At 38.0% G+C, this 18,527-nt stretch overlaps 1 protein-coding gene and 1 pseudogene across 13 annotated transcripts in view; both read right to left on the bottom strand.

The window, feature by feature from the left end:
* TANC2 (tetratricopeptide repeat, ankyrin repeat and coiled-coil containing 2) overlaps positions 1 to 18,527 on the bottom strand; it is a 554,326-nt gene that overhangs the window by 283,363 nt on the left and 252,436 nt on the right. For all 12 annotated transcript variants that reach the window (XM_079134934.1, XM_079134933.1, XM_079134942.1 and 9 more), the window contains one exon: positions 723 to 871. In XM_079134934.1, the coding sequence (XP_078991060.1) occupies positions 723 to 871 (149 nt within the window). The remainder of the gene's footprint in view (positions 1 to 722; positions 872 to 18,527) is intronic.
* Positions 11,260 to 18,476, bottom strand: LOC306658202 (E3 SUMO-protein ligase ZBED1-like; annotated as a pseudogene). The gene has a single exon. The product of its transcript is annotated as an E3 SUMO-protein ligase ZBED1-like (transcript).

An 18,527-nucleotide genomic window follows, 5' to 3' on the forward strand; every position in this document is an offset into this window, starting at 1 on the left:
TCACACACGCTAGGCAAGCACTCTAACACTGAGCTGCAACCCCAGCCCAATTGCTGATCCTTTAAAACTTTCTAAGGTAAGTATTTAGACCATTAATTTTTAGGTTTTCTACTTTTCTAATATATGTATTCAAAACCAGTATTTATTTTTGAGCAAATATTTTAAAATTTTCTAGTATTTTGGACTCAAAGGCTATTCAGAAGGATATTATCTAAGCATTTGGGGATTTTCCATGTTTTCTTTTAGCTATCATTTTATAAGTTATCATTCTGTAATTAGTTCTACTGTGGTTACAGTAACTGAATTCTTTTGATATTTGTCAAGAATTGCTCTATGGCTCAGTGTATTAACACTTTGGTAAATAATCCATGTGCACTTGAAAATAGCATATGTTCCACAATTTCTAGATCAGAACTTAGAGGTTAAATCTGCCGGCTGGATTGCTTATTTGTTTGTTTATTTGCTCATTCATTCAATAAATGAATCAAAATCTGAAAGTGTATTTTGGGGTTTTTAAATCTGAGAATGAAACTAAAAGATGTATCATAAACTGCAGAAATACAGATATTATGGAAAATTAAGTTATATTACAGGTCTTAAAAGACATTCAACAATTGGGATTATTCCTCTCAGAACAAACAAACACACATATACCATTTGTCATTTCCTTGTGTAATAAAAATTGAGTTACACATGTTTCACAGTTAATAGCAAGCACTTACCTGACTTTCATCCTGTACCTCCATGCTGTATTGATCACCTGGCTGAACTTCTGTGACTTTCTCTCCAAGAAGGAAACCTAGACGAGTCATGAGTGTGTTTGCTGCCTCATCTACAGATGGAGGGGGGCCAAGTTCCTGTTCAGCATCACCTATAATGAGAAGGTTTTGCAAAATGTGAATCTTTCAAAATAACATAGTCTAGTTCTGCGACTATTTGTGCATTTAGTTCAATCACTTTCAGTTTTACATTCTAAATCCTAAATTATGAGATAAGTTGCTTTTCAATTTTAAAGATTATAATTTATCTATAGTTTACTGAGATTATCCTCAATTTATCTATTGGAAACACTTGAATTTGAAAAAAAAATGTTTTTCTTAACTTCCTGAATATAAAAAAGTTTCCATTTCTTTGGCAATTGGTCTTTCAATATAGTCCAAGTCTTGGGATCTAGTTCCCAGACACAATCACTACTTTGTTCAGATTCTTTTATCTTTTTTCCATGAAATAACTTCAAGCTTTTAAGTTTTAAGAATAGTACAAAGAACATATTTTTCCTCAACCATGTGAAAGTTACAAACATGATGTCCTATCATCTCCCAATGATATGTATTTCCCATAAATAAGGACATTCTCTTATAACCTAAAATACTAGGATAGAAATCAGAAAAATATTTCACATTATTATGACTTCATCAACAGACCCCATTTAAGTTTGAATACTTGCTTAGTAATGTCCTTTATTGTAGAAGGATCCCGTTTGGGCTTATGTAATTCATTTAGTTATCAATTCTCTTTCACTTCTTTTAATCTGGAAGAGTTCTTAAGTCTTAACTTTCATGACTTTGACACTTTTGAGGATTATAGGCCAGTTATTTTGTACAACAGTTCTCAATTAAAATTTAACTCTTGATTTTATTCCAATTAAGCATTTTTAGTAGAAATATCACAAATGTTCGGCTGTGTTTTGATCCCTTGGTTATGACAGTGTCTGCCAGCTTTTTCCACTCACATTATTTTTCCCTTTGTAATTAGTAAGTATTTTGCTGGGGGCAGGGGTGAGACTGAAATTATGTAAATGGGTATCCTGCTCCTCAACATATTTTTTCGTGGTAAAATATAAATAATCAAATTTATCCTTTTAACCATTTTAGTTACAATTTATTGACATTAAGTACATTCACAAATGTACAACCATTGCCATTGTTCATTTTCAAAACTATTCATCATCCCCAAAAGAAACTCTGTATCTATTAAACTATAGTTTTCCATTTCCTTCTTTCACCAGCTCCTAGTGACTGCCATTTTACTTTGTCTCCACAAATTTGCATTTTCTAGGTCCCTGATATAAGTGGAATCATACAATATTTGTCCTTGGTGTCCAGTTTATTTCAGCATAATGCTTTCAAAGTTCATCATTTTATAATATATATCAGAATTTATTGCTTTTAAGGCTAAATAATAGTCCATTGTATATACCACATTAAATTTATCCATTCATATTTTTGAATATCTAAAACTGGCTATTTCTAGCTTTTACTTATTGTGAATAATGATAACATGAACACTTGTACAAAAGTATGTGTATGTCTGGGTATGGTAGCATATGCCTGTAAAACCAGCTACTCAGGAGACTGAGGTAGAAGGATCTAAAGTTTGAGGCCAGTCTAGGCAACTTAGCAAGACTGTCTCAAACTTAAAAGGGATGGGGACATAGCTCAATGGTAGAATGTCCCTTGTTCAAACCCCAGTACCAAAAAAATAAAAAATCTGTCTGAATTCCTCCTCAACAAACTTTTGCTGAGCATTTTTAGCATCCATTAATGTTTCTTGGCTTGTCAAATAGTGATTCTTCTTCTTATTATTATTATTATGTTTTGCAGTACTGGGGATTGAACCCTGGGGCACTCTATCACTGAGCCATATCCCCAGCCTTTTCTCCCCTCCCCCCAACTAAATTGCTGAGGCTGGCCTTGAGTTTGGGATCATCCTACCTTGGCCTCCCAAGTGACTGCTGTTACAAGTGTTTGCCACTGAGCCAGCAAAACACATTATTATTACTATTAATTTAACATTATCTATCTATATCAGGATGAACTCATTGGTTTCTATTCACTGGGTTAAGATCTGTTTTATTTATTTATAAATAAATTTTTTAAATAAATTTGGTTAGTGTAAGCCTCTTTAACTTGGCTTCTGTTACTATTTAATATATCCTTGTCATTTTCTGAACACTTCTTTGTTTTCTGGCATAAGATGCTTCAGGCTCATCTTGTACCCTCCCAAGCATGGAATCAGTCATTTTCTAAAGAAGTCCTGGTTCTTCTTAGGGGAGAAAGGTATTCAGAGTATCAAGAGCTGTGTACTAGGTATGCTCATTTTTATGGGGATATCATTTTCTCCAGTCCTCACTGGACTGTTAGGCAGTATTTGTATAACCATTTTGATTTGTAAACACACACTTACAGCGACGCCTAATTCCAATTCAATACCATAGGGTTAATAATAGAAGTTTTTTTTTTTTTTTTCCACCAAAGTTGTAATTTTCTTCTACAAAAGTAAGAAACTTAATCTGTTCTCCCTACATGTAACAATGAGCCAGGGAACTAAAAATGATCTATTTATTATAAATGGAATGTGGAAAAATTTCTATAAAGTGAGTATGGGTTACATTAACTTAATTGATCATCAACCTTTTCTCAGGTTTTAAGTTCAGATGCATTTAATTTCATCTTGTAACAATTTACTGTAGCCCAGATCATATAGGACATTACAAAATACTTTTGCATAGTCAATATGTCATTTTTGCACAACAAGTACTAGCTATGTGTTAGCCTAGTATTAGGGATATTAAAACACAACAGCTTATTATTTACAATATCCAGTATTACACATTTAAACCACTCTAAATGCCAAGAAAGTAAGATTTTCATTGTCATTGTCCACTTTAACATTTATCTTAACTTCTTTACTGAAGTCATACACTGAGGGTCAGAGGAAGGAAAATGTGTATTTTTATATACTAGCAATGAACTCAAACATTACATTTGTGGAAAATTTATATAAAACTCTTATTGAATTTATGTCAGAGGCCCTATTTTATCTGTTTTATTTCCCCTCCAAGAGGCAACGTAAATAGATATCTCAACCACAAGGCAGATACAGAATAGGTAGAGTTATTTTTATGTTACGAATATTTAACTTCACAGTTTTTTTCAAAATTCCTTATTACTTGAAAAAAATGAAAAGATAAAACTGCTTTCTTCAAATTCCTGAATAAGCATTTCCTCCTTCCAATGGTTAAACTTGTCTTTCCCAAAATTTTCTCAACATAAATTCCAGATCTCTAAATAGTCTAGGGTTCCATTTCGCTTTCTCCTGAAAAGTTATTCTGACAGTTATCAAATATTTTCTAAGTACACGTTAACATTAGGTGTTGTCAGAACTCATATAACATGGAAGAGAGATACAGTCAATAACATAGGAAAGTTTATAATCTATATGGAAGGCAAGGTGGATTATTATTATGTGATTTATTTATTTAGCACATACTTGTATAATACTTTATACAATTCAGTAGTCTAAACACTATAAATTAGTCATTACCAAGGACTAAGGTGGGATAGGGAGTGACTATTAATAGATATAGGATTTGGGGGAAGGATGATGAAAATTATAGTGATAACTGCCCAACTCTGAATATATTAAGAAACACTGAAGTGTGTACTTCAAGAAGAGGGTGAATTTTATGGTAAATTAATTACATTTCAAAAAAGCTTTTATTAATATATATGAACACAACAGTATAGATAAAATCTGTAAAACCCCAATGGTAACATCTTTTTTTTTTTTTTTTAATTGTAAACAAATGGGATACATGTTGTTTCTCTGTTTGTACATGGTGTAAAGGCATACCATTTGTGTAATCATAAATTTACATAGAGTAATGTTGTTTGATTCATTGTTATTTTTTCCCTTCCCCCCACCCCTCCCACCCCTCTTTACCCTCTATACAGTACTTCCTTCCTCCATACTTGCCCCCCTCCCTAACCCTAACTCTAACCCTAACACTAACCCTTCCCTCCCCCCCATTATGTGTCATCCTCCACTTATTAGCGATATCATTTGTCCTTTGGCTTTTTGAGATTGGCTTATCTCACTTAGCATGATATTCTCCAATTTCATCCATTTGCCTGCAAATGCCATAATTTTATCATTCTTCATGGCTGAGTAATATTCCATTGTATATATAGACCACAGTTTCTTTATCCACTCATCAATTGAAGGGCATCTAGGTTGGTTCCACAGTCTGGCTATTGTGAATTGAGCAGCTATGAACATTGATGTGGCTGTATCTCTGTAGTATGCTGATTTTAAGTCCTTTGGGTATAGGCCAAGGAGTGGGATAGCTGGATCAAATGGAGGGTCCATTCCAAGTTTTCTAAGGAATCTCCACACTGCTTTCCAGAGTGGCTGCACTAATTTGCAGCCCCACCAGCAATGTATGAGTGTACTTTTCTCCCCACATCCTCGCCAACACCTGTTGTTGCTCGTATTCTTGATAATCGCCATTCTAATTGGGGTGAGATGGAATCTTAGGGTGGTTTTGATTTGCATTTCTCTTATTACTAGAGATGTTGAAAATTTTTCCATATGTTTGTTGATTGCTTGTAGATCTTCTTCTGTGAAGTGTCTATTCATTTCCTTAGCCCATTTGTTCGACTGGACTGATTTGAATTCTTGGAGTAGAGTTTTTTGAGTTCTTTATAGATTCTGGAGATTAGTGCTCTATCTGAAGTATGATTGGCAAAGATATTCTCCCACTCTGTAGGCTCTTTCTTCGCATTGCTGATAGTTTCCTTTGCTGAGAGAAAGCTTTTTAGTTTGAATCTATCTCAGTGGTTGATTCTAGCTTTTATTTCTTGTGCTATGGGAGTCCTGTTAAGGAAGTCTGATCCTAAGCCAACAAGGTGAAGATTTGGACCTACTTTTTCTTTTATAAGATGCAGGGTCTCTGGTCTGATTCCGAGGTCCTTAATCCATTTTGAGTTTAGTTTTGTTCATGGTGAGAGATATGGGTTTAGTTTCATTCTGTTGCATATGGATTTCCAATTTTCCCAGCACCATTTGTTGAAGAGGCTATCTTTTCTCCATTGCATATTTTTGGCACCTTTGTCTAGTATGAGAAAATTGTATTTATTTGGGTTTGTGTCCGTGTCCTCTATTCTATACCATTGATCTACCTTTCTATTTTGGTACCAATACCATGCTGTTTTTGTTACTATTGCTTTGTAGTAGAGTTGAAGATCTGGTATTGCAATACCCCCTGTTTCACTCTTCCTGCTAAGGATTGCTTTAGCTATTCTGGGTTTTTATTCTTCCAGATGAATTTCATAATTGCTTGCTCTATTTCTGTAAGGTACATCATTGGGATTTTAATTGGAATTGCATTGAATTTGTATAGCACTTTTGGTAGTATGGCCATTTTGACAATATTAATTCTTCCTATCCAAGAACATGGAAGATCTTTCCATCTTCTAAGGTGTTCTTTAATTTCTTTCTTTAGTGTTGTATAGTTCTCATTGTAGAGGTCTTTCACCTCTTTTGTGAGATTGATTCCCAAGTATTTTATTTTTTTCGAGGTTATTGTGAATGGGGTAGTTTTCCTAATTTCTCTTTCTGAAGATTAATCACTTATGTATAAAAATGCATTGGATTTATGGGCATTGATCTTGTAACCTGCTACTTTACTGAATTCACTTATGAGTTCTAAGAGTTTTCTGGTGGAATTTCCAGGTTCCTCTAAATATATAATCATGTCATCAGCGAACAGGGATAGTTTGAGTTCTTCTTTTCCAATGGTAACATCTTAATCATAGTTATTGAAACTGACACTGGCAGAATACTATTAACTAGACTATAAATCTTATTCAAATTTTGCCAGGCTTTGTATGAAATCATTTGTTGTTGGTAGTTTCTTTTCCCTTTAACCATATGCTTTGTTTGTGTGTCTATGAAATTTAATCACTTGTATAGATATTCATACTGCATCAAGGTACAGTGCATCAAGATACAGAGCAGTTCAGTCAACACTACGGAACTCCCTTGTGTTATCGCTTACTTACAACCAACTCCCCCTTCTCGAACCTCTGGAAACCATTAGTATGTTTCATATCTACATAATTTTGTTATTTTAAGAAAGTTATATAGATGGAATTATACATTGTGTAAACTTTTAAGATTGGCTTTTTAAACATTCAGCAAAATTTGGATCCATCCAAATGGTTCCAGTTTTAGTAGCTCATTCCTCTTCATTTCTGAGTAATACACAGCATATTTACCTCCATCATTCATACTCTGAAGAACAACTGGGTTGTTTCAAGTTTCTGGACATTTTCAGTAACTGCTGTGAACACTTACAGTTTTGTATGAACATAACCTTCCATTTCTCTAGGATAAATACTGCAACTGCTGGATCATGTTCTTGCTGGGTGGATGTTACCCATGTTTAATTTTTTCAGTTTTCTGAACTGTTTTCCAGAGTGGTTGTACCATTTACCAGCAATGTGAGTGGTCCAGTCTGCCATTCTTACATGCATGTAGTAATAATATATTAATGTGTTTTAAAATTTCCCAAATGGTTAATTATGTTGAATATTTTTTCATTTACTTAGCTGGTCTCTGTGCATGTTCTTCAGTGAATCAACTATCTTTTAAAAGATAGGGTTTTGTCTGTTTGTTTGCTTTGTACCAGGGACTCAACCCAGGGCACTCAAACACTGAGCCAAATACCCAGCACTCTTCTTAAATTTTTTTCTTTTGAGACAGGTTCTCACTAAGTTGCTGAGTCTAGTTTTAAACTCATGATCCTCCTGCCTCAGCCTCCCAAATGGATGGGATTACAGGTTTGTGCCACTGAAACCAGAAAAAGACAGAAAAAAAAATTTCATGCTTATTTATGTAGTTGTGATTTCCATATTTCTTATTCCATTGTGTAGATGCAGATTTCTATCTGGTAACAATTCTCTTCTGCCTGAAGGAATATTGTCAACACTAAGATTCTTATAGTACTTCATGTTTGAAAATTTTGGAGGAAAATACTGTACAAGGAAGTTTCTTTTAAACAACTCAGTGGTTCTCAATCAGGGACAATTTTACTTCCTAGGGAACAATTTTACTCCCTGGTTCACCAGGTCAACTGCTGATAAATTCTTCCTGTGACTCAGAAAGTCTATTTTTGAAAGGTATTTTTCAAGGTATGAGAAAGAAACTGTAGTTTGATAGATTTTTTTGTCTAAGTACCCTAAAGATGTTGTTCCCACTTGTCTTTTGACTTGAATTCCCCACCCCCTACCCCAGGAGAAGTATGCTGCCATCTTTGTTCTTCTGTAACTATACAATCCTAGATAATCTGGAGGTTGACTTCAACAGATTGAGTTTTCTTTTCATTATAAGAAATACTTTCCTGCTTATTTAGATGTTTGGTAATTTTTTATTAGATGGCAACATTGCATTGTTTTTTAACCTTGGTGGTCACTGAAGGAAGGGGTTATTATTACTGGCATCTAGTATGTAGAGGTCAGGATGTTGCTAAATAATCCTATAATATACAGAATGGCTCCCCACAAGGAAGGGTTTTCCCTACCCACAAATCAATGATATTGAGGTGTAGAAACTCAGGAAACGTAATTTACTTTATCTTTTAATATTTGGCAAACTGGATGACTCAGTGAACAGCAGTAGGAAAACTAGTATCCAACCTTTATTTCTGAGAATTCTAAGAGTTACTTCAGGGCTGGGAGTCGAGCTCAGTGGTGCAGCAAGGTCCTGAGTTCAGTCCCCAGAAAACACACATGCACGCATACACACATAAAAGGAGTTACTTCAATTTCTGGATTACAATGAATTTTTAGTCTTTGGGCTATTTCCTTACTAAGTATGGGGTCTGTTTTCTGCACCATTAGATTCTGCCATAATCCTTCAGTTAGTGTGTATAACAAGAGGGCTGGGGTTATATCAAGATACAGGACAATATAGATTGTCTTATTAACTATAAAAATAGCTATTACCTATGGGGATGGATTATACAATAGGTACCAAATATTTCACATCATCACAACTGCCTTAAGAGGCAGGCATTCTATGACCACTTTGTAAATAAGGAAAATAAAGCACAAAAAGCTTAAGTAATTTACTCAGATTTATACGATGAGTAAGTGGCTAAACCAGGCAATCTGGCTCTAAAACTCAAGCTCTTGCTGTCCATGTTATAGGGTCATCCCAAACCTAATCAATGAACAAGCTGGTGGGCATTATTCCTTGCCTCCCCTCTGCCCAGTGTATTTGTCCAGAATGATCAAAGTTCCTCTTAAATTACCTAATCAATTATTTTACTTTTCTTTTGCCTATCTATGACCATTCATGCAATGTGAAGAGGGTTTCACTTTGAAAACCAATCACACTCATTTTAGGTATGCTCCTAAACAAAGATAGAGCTTTCCTTGAGTGGAATTATACTGTGACTTCCTTAACTAATAATGAAGAATTTGGAGTATGATAAATCAAAAATATGGTGGAAAGGCTGCTGTAAAATAATCTCTGTGAGACTGTCACACATAAAATACATCATCAGCATTCATACATTATGCTGATAAAAACTATTTAAATTAATAGCTCTGTTTTTTCCTTCTTTTTTTTTTCTCCTTTTTTATTATAAACAAATGGGATACATGTTGTTTCTCTGTATATGGTACAAAGGCATACCATTTTTGTAATCATAAATTTACATAGGGTAATGTGGTTTGATTCATTCTGTTATTTTTTCCCTTTCCCCCACCCCTCCCACCCCTCTTTTCCCTCTATACAGTCCTTCCTTCCTCCATTCTTGCACCCCTCCCATCCCCATTATGTGTCATCTCCACTTATCAGTGAGATCATTCATCCTTTGGTTTTTTGAGATTGGCTTATCTCACTTAGCATAATATTCTCCAATTTCATCCATTTGCCTGCAAATGCCATAATTTTATTATTCTTTATAGCTGAGTAATATTCCATTGTTATATACATACCACAGTTTCTTTATCCATTCATCAATTGAAGGACATCTTTTCTTTTCACTGTTTGGAAGCAGTATGTTTAGGAATGATGTTTTGCAACTATAACTCTGGATAAAGAATGCAGTACCACAAAGATTAAGAGATTCTTTATGGACTTTGAAACATTTATTTATTTTCCTACAATACTAATCATGGATTATACCTTGACTATGAGTTGCTAAATCTTCTATCTCCTTGGGAAAACATAGCACTACTGAGTGATTATGGCAGTCCATGGAGAACCTCCAGTCTTTAGGTAGAGCATTAAGAGCTCTTGGTTTCACAGCCCCACAAGACCTCTTTGAAATGACCCAAAGACTTAAGAGGTTCTAAACTTTATATGGATATGGAAAGGTCTAGAAATAGTAAAGAAAACATGAAGAAGAATGACATCCTATTTAATACCAAGATTTAATATAGAGCTAAAGTAATTATGACAGAATAAGAATGACATATGTATAGATTTAAATAACCAACAGTTGGGATATGGTGGTGCATGTGGTAGTTGTGGGAGGCTGAGGCATAGCAAGTTCAAGGCCAGCCTGGGCAACTCAGCAAGCTCCTGTCTCAAAAATTTTAAAGGGCTGGGATGTAGCTCAGTGGTAGAGCACCCTATTCAATCCCCAATATGGAGGGAAGTGAGGTGGGAAGACCATCACAGCAATTAAATAAAGAATCCAGCTGAGACCATAAAAGGCAGCAGCCTGAGGAGCTGCAGCCTGAGTCCCATGGTTCCTTTTCTGCTTTCACCTCCTCCACCGTAGCTTCCTCCTCATGGGCCGGTTCACCTTCCCACCCACCCTTATTATCCAACTCTGGTCTCCCACTCTTCCCCCTTCCTGCATGTTCTTCTTTTCCCCCTCAGTTGCCTTGTGCCTGCAATGACTAAAGACTTGCTCAAAGTCCAGCTCCCTATAATACTGCTTGATGTGGACAATGGTGTGATTGAAATGATGAAATGTCACTCTTCATCTGGCTACTTATGCATGTGAAGGAAGTTAGTAGTATTGCTGGAAAGAAATAAGTATCAGTTAAGAAGATGTGCAAAGAGAGTGATACACATATAAACTTTCAAGCCTTAGCTATCTATGATCACTGATAAACTGGAAGAGGACATTAGCATCTCTATGACAAACAGCACAACTGCCTGTATCCCCTTTTTCCCCCAAATCACCTTCACGCTGGTGGTCCCTACTGATCAATGTAGCTCTCTCTTTGGAAAGAGATCAGGGAAATATGAGAGTACAGGGGCTCGGGCTCAGGCTCAGGCTCAGGTAGCAGGGTATATGCTTCCCCAACTCAACCAAGCAGGCCATCACTATTGCTGGCATTCTCCAAATCATCGAGCTTGTCAAACAGATCTGTGTGGTCATACTGGGAGACTCTCCCAATACTTCTTCTTCTTCTTCTTTTTTTTTTTTAAATTGGAAGCAAATTTCTCTGGTTTCCTGAACAAGAATCAAACTTCAAGAACATTAAGTAAGGAAAAGAAAACCAATAAGTAGTGCTGGAGGAGATGGATTTAAAAAAGACAAAATGAGACATTTTGGATGGGGGCGTACAACATTTTCATGAGATACAAAAAGCAAAAGTGAGTCTAAGACAAGCATAAGGGCTATTTGCAAGAGTCCACAGTAGAACCCAGATGGGCATCTGCTGTCTTGCATTTCCAACCTCAGAGTGGAAAGGGGACTAACCCCAATGTCTGACTCCCTGTGTGTGTGGGAATTGCATTACTTAAAAAGAAAGCAAGAGCTGAGCAGGGTTCCTTCCACCCTTCATTTTCCAAAAACAATTGCAGGAACACAGAAATAAAATCGCACCTGGTTTGCACCCACCAGTCATTAAAAATGCAGGATCCAAGCAGAAGTGTGGGATCCCTGTGTAATAATCCCAATATGTGATATAATGCTTCATTCCTAAACCATTCCTACAGTCCCTTCTCTATACTGCATCCTGTATAACCTGGCTTCTCTTAACCTATGCAAGGAGCTGTAGAACTCTGGAACCAAAGAATCACAAATTCAGTCTCTTACAGAACGTGTTATTTTCACAAATTGAAAAGCAGTCCTATAAGTTAGAAGCTGAGTTCCTATTTCCCAGCATCTCTAATGATGTCCCTCCCCGAACTACAGTAACCCAAATCCAAGAAAATATTTCACAAATTAAATGACCCCATGTGATTGAGTTTTAAAAGACAATTCAAACATCTCCCATTAACGAATCTTGGAAGGACAACCTTTAAAAGTGGATTTTGTTACTTAATATGCATGTATGACTATGGTGTAAGGAATCCCACTATTTTCTATAATTATAATGCACCAATAAGAAAGAGAAAGAAAAGTAAGTTTTGGGGGAGCAGGAAGACTCACTGCTGGCAACGTAATAGCCAAAGAGAGAACACATACTATATCAGTTTGTGTTTTTTATTTCCTTTTTGCTTTTTTATAAGTGTCTAGAATTGATACTCATTTTCAATACTTTCCACTTGAGATAAAATTCATAGGTTTTTGGACAGGCTATTATGGCTAAAGAATTTTACCAAGCTTCCCAGAAGGGAGACCACTGGTTCACCTGAAATATAAACCCCAGTGCACTGATAGACAGATGATGCTCTGCAGAAACCTGTCTCCCACTAAGACCTCTCTGGAATTTTCCACAATTGGTTCAAAACCTCCCGAAACTGACATCAATGGTCAGTTCTCAGGGGGAATCGAGTATCTGCCCTTCCCTGGCAGGCCCTACATTTAAGGCATTTACCTCTTTGGTTTGAGGAAGATGACAGGACAGGGCAGAAACAAGTCTTGGCTCCTTCAGGGTACCCTTAAGATTCAGTCTTTCCTTTCTCTTACTTTTCTCTATTTTAAGGACCTCAGTGGTCTCTGGGGTTCAAAACCAAACCCACTATTTACAGCAAAGCATTGACTAGGTATGGCTAACATGTCCCTATAGGAAGCCCCATCCCTGAGACCAAAGAAGGTGCTGTTGACCTCATTCCCCAAGGGGGACACCTGTTCCTGATCTAGGCCCCACTCTCCCTTCTTCTCCTCCAGCTCAATCTCTGCCATGCTCTTGGAATTCTCTATAGAAAGATCTGCTAGTCCACATATGCAGGGGCCAGTCGGTTCCTTTTGGCACTGACCACTTGGCTGAAGAGCCGAAGAGGTGCTTTGGGAAAACCAAGTGGCCACTGCACACCAGTACTCCTGGAGCATCTTCGACAGGACCTGGATAAGCACCAGGCAGTTGGACCCCCACTTGAGGGGATCATCATTAAGACCAAGCAAGTTCTGAGACTTGAAATTGCTAAGCTCTTCCACCACCTGTGCGTGCCACTCTTTCTGGTCCTCCACATCCCCGGTCTGGCAGATTTCAGCCAGCGTTGATCACGCTGCTGCGTGCTGCTATGTGCACGTTCACCACCAACTTCTTCGGTGGAGGCTCTTCAGGAACCGGGTAGATTTTGTCCTCTGCCAATAGCAGGAAGCTGCTGTCCTTGACCTTCTCCAGAAGAACTTTGGCTTCCTCCACCACTCAGTTCTTCACCTGCTGACTCTCCAAGGTGGACCCTCTTGTAGCGAGGATCCAGAAAGGTGGCCATGTTGAGAAACATGTCTATCTGGGGTCTCCTGGAGGGTCTTGGACAGCTCTTTGGCAATGACCTCTTAGGCCATGGTGATCTCCTTGAAGTGGGTTTCCTTGATGTTGAGCGTAGTGTTCAGGAGCATATGCAGTAGCAGCTTTACCATGCTGATGGTAAGTTACCTGGAGGTGGACAGCATCTCAACCATTTGCTTGAAGTGCTGCAGGAGATCCACCAGGCCCCTCAATGGTGGTCCACTTGGTGGCCTCCAACATCAGATAGTGGTTGTTGCTGTTCTCCATCAGGATGCTGGAGATGAGGAACCGCTGCTCTGTGAGGCACTGCAACTTGGCCAGTATGCTTCCCCACCAGAACATGCAGCTGCTCACCAACATACAGTGTGCCATGTTGTGCTGCTTCTGCTTCTCATAGAGCATGGACATGGCCACCGGGAAATGCTGGAAATACTACACCAGTTTGTGGCACCATGACAGGAGGCCACCCAGCTTGGGAAGCCTGTTGGATGCCCATCAAGGAGCATGCCTTTGCAATGTCCTTCTTGAAGTTTGGGGTGGCTCCAAAGACCTTGGTGCTGATGCCCTACTCAGCGAACACCTCGTAGAGCATGCATGTGATGGTTTCTACCATGCTCTTGGGCACCACAAAGGTCTTCTGGCACCTGAAGGGCACCAACAGGCCAATAGGGGAACCGAGGCCCAGGAAGTGGGCTGCCTGCATCTCATAGGCAGGGTTCTGGTTCTTACTTTGCCACAGCTCCAACAAGATGCCGCACCATGAGGCATCCACCAGTTCCTTTGGAATGCCTCCCACACCATGCTGTACTTCTCAGGTACAGCCTTGCTAGAGAAGAATTTGCTGCTGGGAAGTTCATACCTCAGGTGGGCTGTGTTCAGGAGCACACTTAATGGGCTTGTCCACAAAGGCCAGGTACTTCCTCTTGCAGATGAGCCCCAGCATGGCTGCCATGAGTTCCTATTGCTTCTTGCCCTTGAAACCATGGCCCAATTTGATGGGCAGTGAGTCCAGCACAGGCTACTGCTGCAAGGACTGCTCCAGCTTGAGTATGGAGAAGGCAGTGGCAAACGCTTCCCCCATCTGCTCTGCATTCCTCTTGACAAACTCACAGAATTCCTCAGGTTGATTCTTCTTCAGATGACAGTACAGGTTGGAGGTGTTTCCTGAATAGGTGATCTGAGCCATGCAGATGGGATGGATTTTATTCTGCTGCAAGATGCATCCTTCCATGTTGGTGTCAAAGCCAAAATACTTCCACACTTGGCTCTTGGTGTGGGTGTGGGCCACTAACTTCAGGTCTCCCTGGGAGCTAGTGAGAGCTTTATTCTCCATTGCTGCTACGCTGGGATCTGCACTCCAGGGTCTGCACTCATTCGTGGGGACCTGCTTGCTGGCTTCAGGAAGCCCCTGTGGCAGCCACACAGCAGCTGTACCAACAGCACTGTGGGTCCCCACTGCATACACCCGTAGGACAATGCATGCCACAGACAAAGGCTACCTGGATGCCCTGGCTATGCCATGGCCACCACTTCTGTGCTCTCCCAATACCTTTTGAAGGCATGACCATCTCTTAAAGGCCTAAGTTGTCAAGTTCTCCAGTCATCTTTGCAGTTGGTCAGGCCTATGCCATTCAAGGATAGTATATGCCATTCCACAACCAAAATTGACCAAACTGCACTGGTTGGCAATGCAACAGTCTCATTTTCCCATCATGCATGGCAACAATGGATTCAGCAGCATTGAATCCAGTTCTTTAGAGGTGAAAAGCTACTGGGCAGGTTTGTATGTATCTGTTCAGACTACTTCTCATGAACTCACCATTCAAAATACTTTGATTAGCTGCATGATCCAAATCCAAGGTGCTAAAAGTGATGACATCCAGATATCTGGGATGTAAATCAAAATCACAAACCCTGTGGAAGGATCTACTGACAGGCTAGTTACCGTTGTTGGATCTCATGCCAGTAGTAGCCTGGCTCACTGTCTAATCAATTTCAAACTTTCTTTGGAGACTAGAGGCAATGGGGAGCAGCTGAAACAGTGCAGATTCATTCAGAGTCCCTTTCTATTGTTCACCACCACCCATTATACAGCTGTGTTGATTCTGAACAGTTGATTCCAGGTTTTAAATAGTTGATAAATCTTCAATTTTGTTTTATGAGATTTCCCTGTTTTTTCTCAATTGAATTTTTTTTCTCGTGAAATTTACTGTTTGTCATGGAAATGTTAGAGTGGAATATAATACATTTTAGTTTAGTTCTGTAATATAAAGAATTTTAAAAAAATTAAAAGATGGAATTTGGTGTGGTGGTGCACACCTGTAATGCCAGCTACTTGGGAGGCAAAGGCAGGAGATTCCCAAATTCAAGGACAGCCTAGGCAACTTAGCAAGACCCTGTCTGAAAATGAGATCTTTAAAAAGGGCTGGGGACATAGCTCAGAGGTAGAACATCCCTGGATTCAGTCCCAGTATGAAAAAAAAAAAAAAAAACAAACAAAAGAAAACCCCAGAAACAGGATTATGTTGTGACTATGAGTTCATAAATCTTATATCTCCTTGGGAAAACACAGCACTATTGAGTGATTACAGTAGTCCATGGAGAACCCAGTCTTTAGGCAGATTTTAACACTACCAGAAACAGTTCTACACATAATCATCTTACTTAGTCTAAGTGCCAATGAATATTTCAAATACCATGATGGTATTTTCAATAATTGATGACAGATCAATATGATATCTCTATGAAAAATGAATCCTATCCATAAAAAAATAATTCCAGATGGATTATAGGTGCAAATGTGAAAAACCAATTGGGCTTCTAGAATATAATCTTTATAATGAAGAACCAGGCAAAGATTTCTTAAACAAGACACAAAAGGCACTCTCTAGAGAAGATAAGATTAGCAAAATGAGGTTCATTAATAAGACACAAGAGAGAAAAAGGCAAGTTGTACAGTGAGAAAAGATCTGTAATTCATATAAACAACAAAGGACTATATCCAGAAACTATAAAGACCTTCTACAAATTAATAAGACATTACAATTAAAAAACAGAACAAAAGCAAACATCAAAACATCCTTTAAGCATATTAAAAGGTATTCAACGTAATTGGAAAATGTACATCAAAACCATAGTGAGATACCACTATACATGTACAGTGCAGAATGATACATCATACAAACATCTAACAAAGTGTTCCTTTACCTTATATTGGTAAGGAACACCAGCACTGCTGTGCTGGTGGGAATGTAAATTGGTAGCATGAAATTCACAAAAATATTTGGTTTTTTAAAGATGAACAGACTGAAACTCTATGACTCGTAAGTCCACTACTAGTTACATACCAAAAAGAAAAGTATACCTAGATACATCAAAAGACATGTGAAGAATGGGCATGGTAATGCATGCCTACAATCCCAGTAATCCAGGAGGCTGAGGCAGGAGGATCACAAGTTTAAGGACAGCCTCAGCAACTTAGCAAGATCCCAACACAAAAACTAAAAAGTAAAAAGGGCTGAGGATGTAGCTCTGTGGTAGAGAGTCCATGGGTTCAATTCCCAGTACCAAAAAACAAACAAAAAAACCCAGTATATAACAAGCACTTGAGTACTCATAGAACTTTTCATAAGAGCCAAAACTGAAAATGGCCATCAACAGTGAACAAACAATATCAGTAATAAAAATCCTCACAAATATTGTGTTGAACCAAAAAAGATAGACTCAAAAGAATACAGAGTAAAGGATTTCACTTATATAAAATTCAAAAAGTGATGATGGCTGTCAGAGTAGTGTTATTTTTATAGGAGGTGGATAAGGACACAGAGGAAGCCTAAGGGAAGCTTCTGAAGTGCTGATAAGGTTCTGTATCTTGATTTACCCATACCTATATGGGTATGTTCACAAAATTTACTATTTGGGCATCATTCTTTTTTTTAATATACCTTAATTTTTTATTTATATATGTGGTGCTGAGGACTGAACCTTGTGCCTCACACACGCTAGGCAAGCGCTCTACCACTGAGCCACAACACCTGCCCCCTGGGCACCATTCTTTATTTGTTTTTCCCTAATTTTTAAAAATTACAGAAAATATATTAGGGATACAGGACACTGACCTTGAGTTTGAAGCAAGTCACAACATTTGTTTTTTCTTTTTTATTTGAAGAAAGAAGTTCAGAGTTATAAACAAAGAAATAATGTCATATGTATTTGAAATTTTGGTACTTATTTACATTGTTCAAATCAGGGATATTAATTAAATATCAGCAAACTTAATACCCTAAAATTTTAGGTCATCTATTTAATGTTCCTGTTCTAATCAAAGCCATAAATCCATAAATCAAAGAGTTAAAGGAAATTACATGTGAAATAGTTTGTGGTTTAAATGGATCATCAACTAATGAAAATCTGCATTTTAAATGGGATTTTTAGAGATTCTGTGGAAATGACAGCCAGAAGTTCTCAATCCCTCTTCTTCCTAATATTGACTGCACTGAAAGAAGACAACTGCAAAAACAAAACAAAACAAAACAAAACACAACAACTAGTGACACTAGGAAGATACACTGGAAGCTGAAGGCTGATGTGAACAGGTATAAGGCCTCATTTCCTGTGATGCACACCAGGGAAATGTCAGTGTACAATAGCAAGGCAAGTAGCAAAAATCTCACATTTCTCCAGCTTCCTGGCTGACAGATGCTGGTGGATTCATTTGGAGAAAAAGACTATCTACTAAATGTGATCCTTGGAGATAAAAACCATTCCTATAGTCAAGTCATTATTGGAATTCAAGGTGGAATTAGATGATAAGTGAAATTTCTGTTCTTCTGGAATTGGTAAATAGGGTCCAAAGGGCAAAGGACAAGAGGTATTAGTGACTTTACATTCTCAGTAGTGACCTCTGGGACTACCTTGCCCTCTGCTAGCTTAAGATGTCCATTTCAGTAGGAATGGCAATACAATTCTCACTTTCCCATCTAATTTATGCCTTCTAATATGCATGGGGAGTTCATGCCTGTAGACTCCAAAGTCTATATAGCATTCTAGTTCATCTACCCTCCACTTGTTTAATTATAAACAGTGAGAACAATG

This window comes from Sciurus vulgaris (assembly GCF_902686455.1).
Source record: "Sciurus vulgaris genome assembly, chromosome: 3".
Taxonomy (NCBI): Eukaryota; Metazoa; Chordata; class Mammalia; order Rodentia; family Sciuridae; genus Sciurus; species Sciurus vulgaris.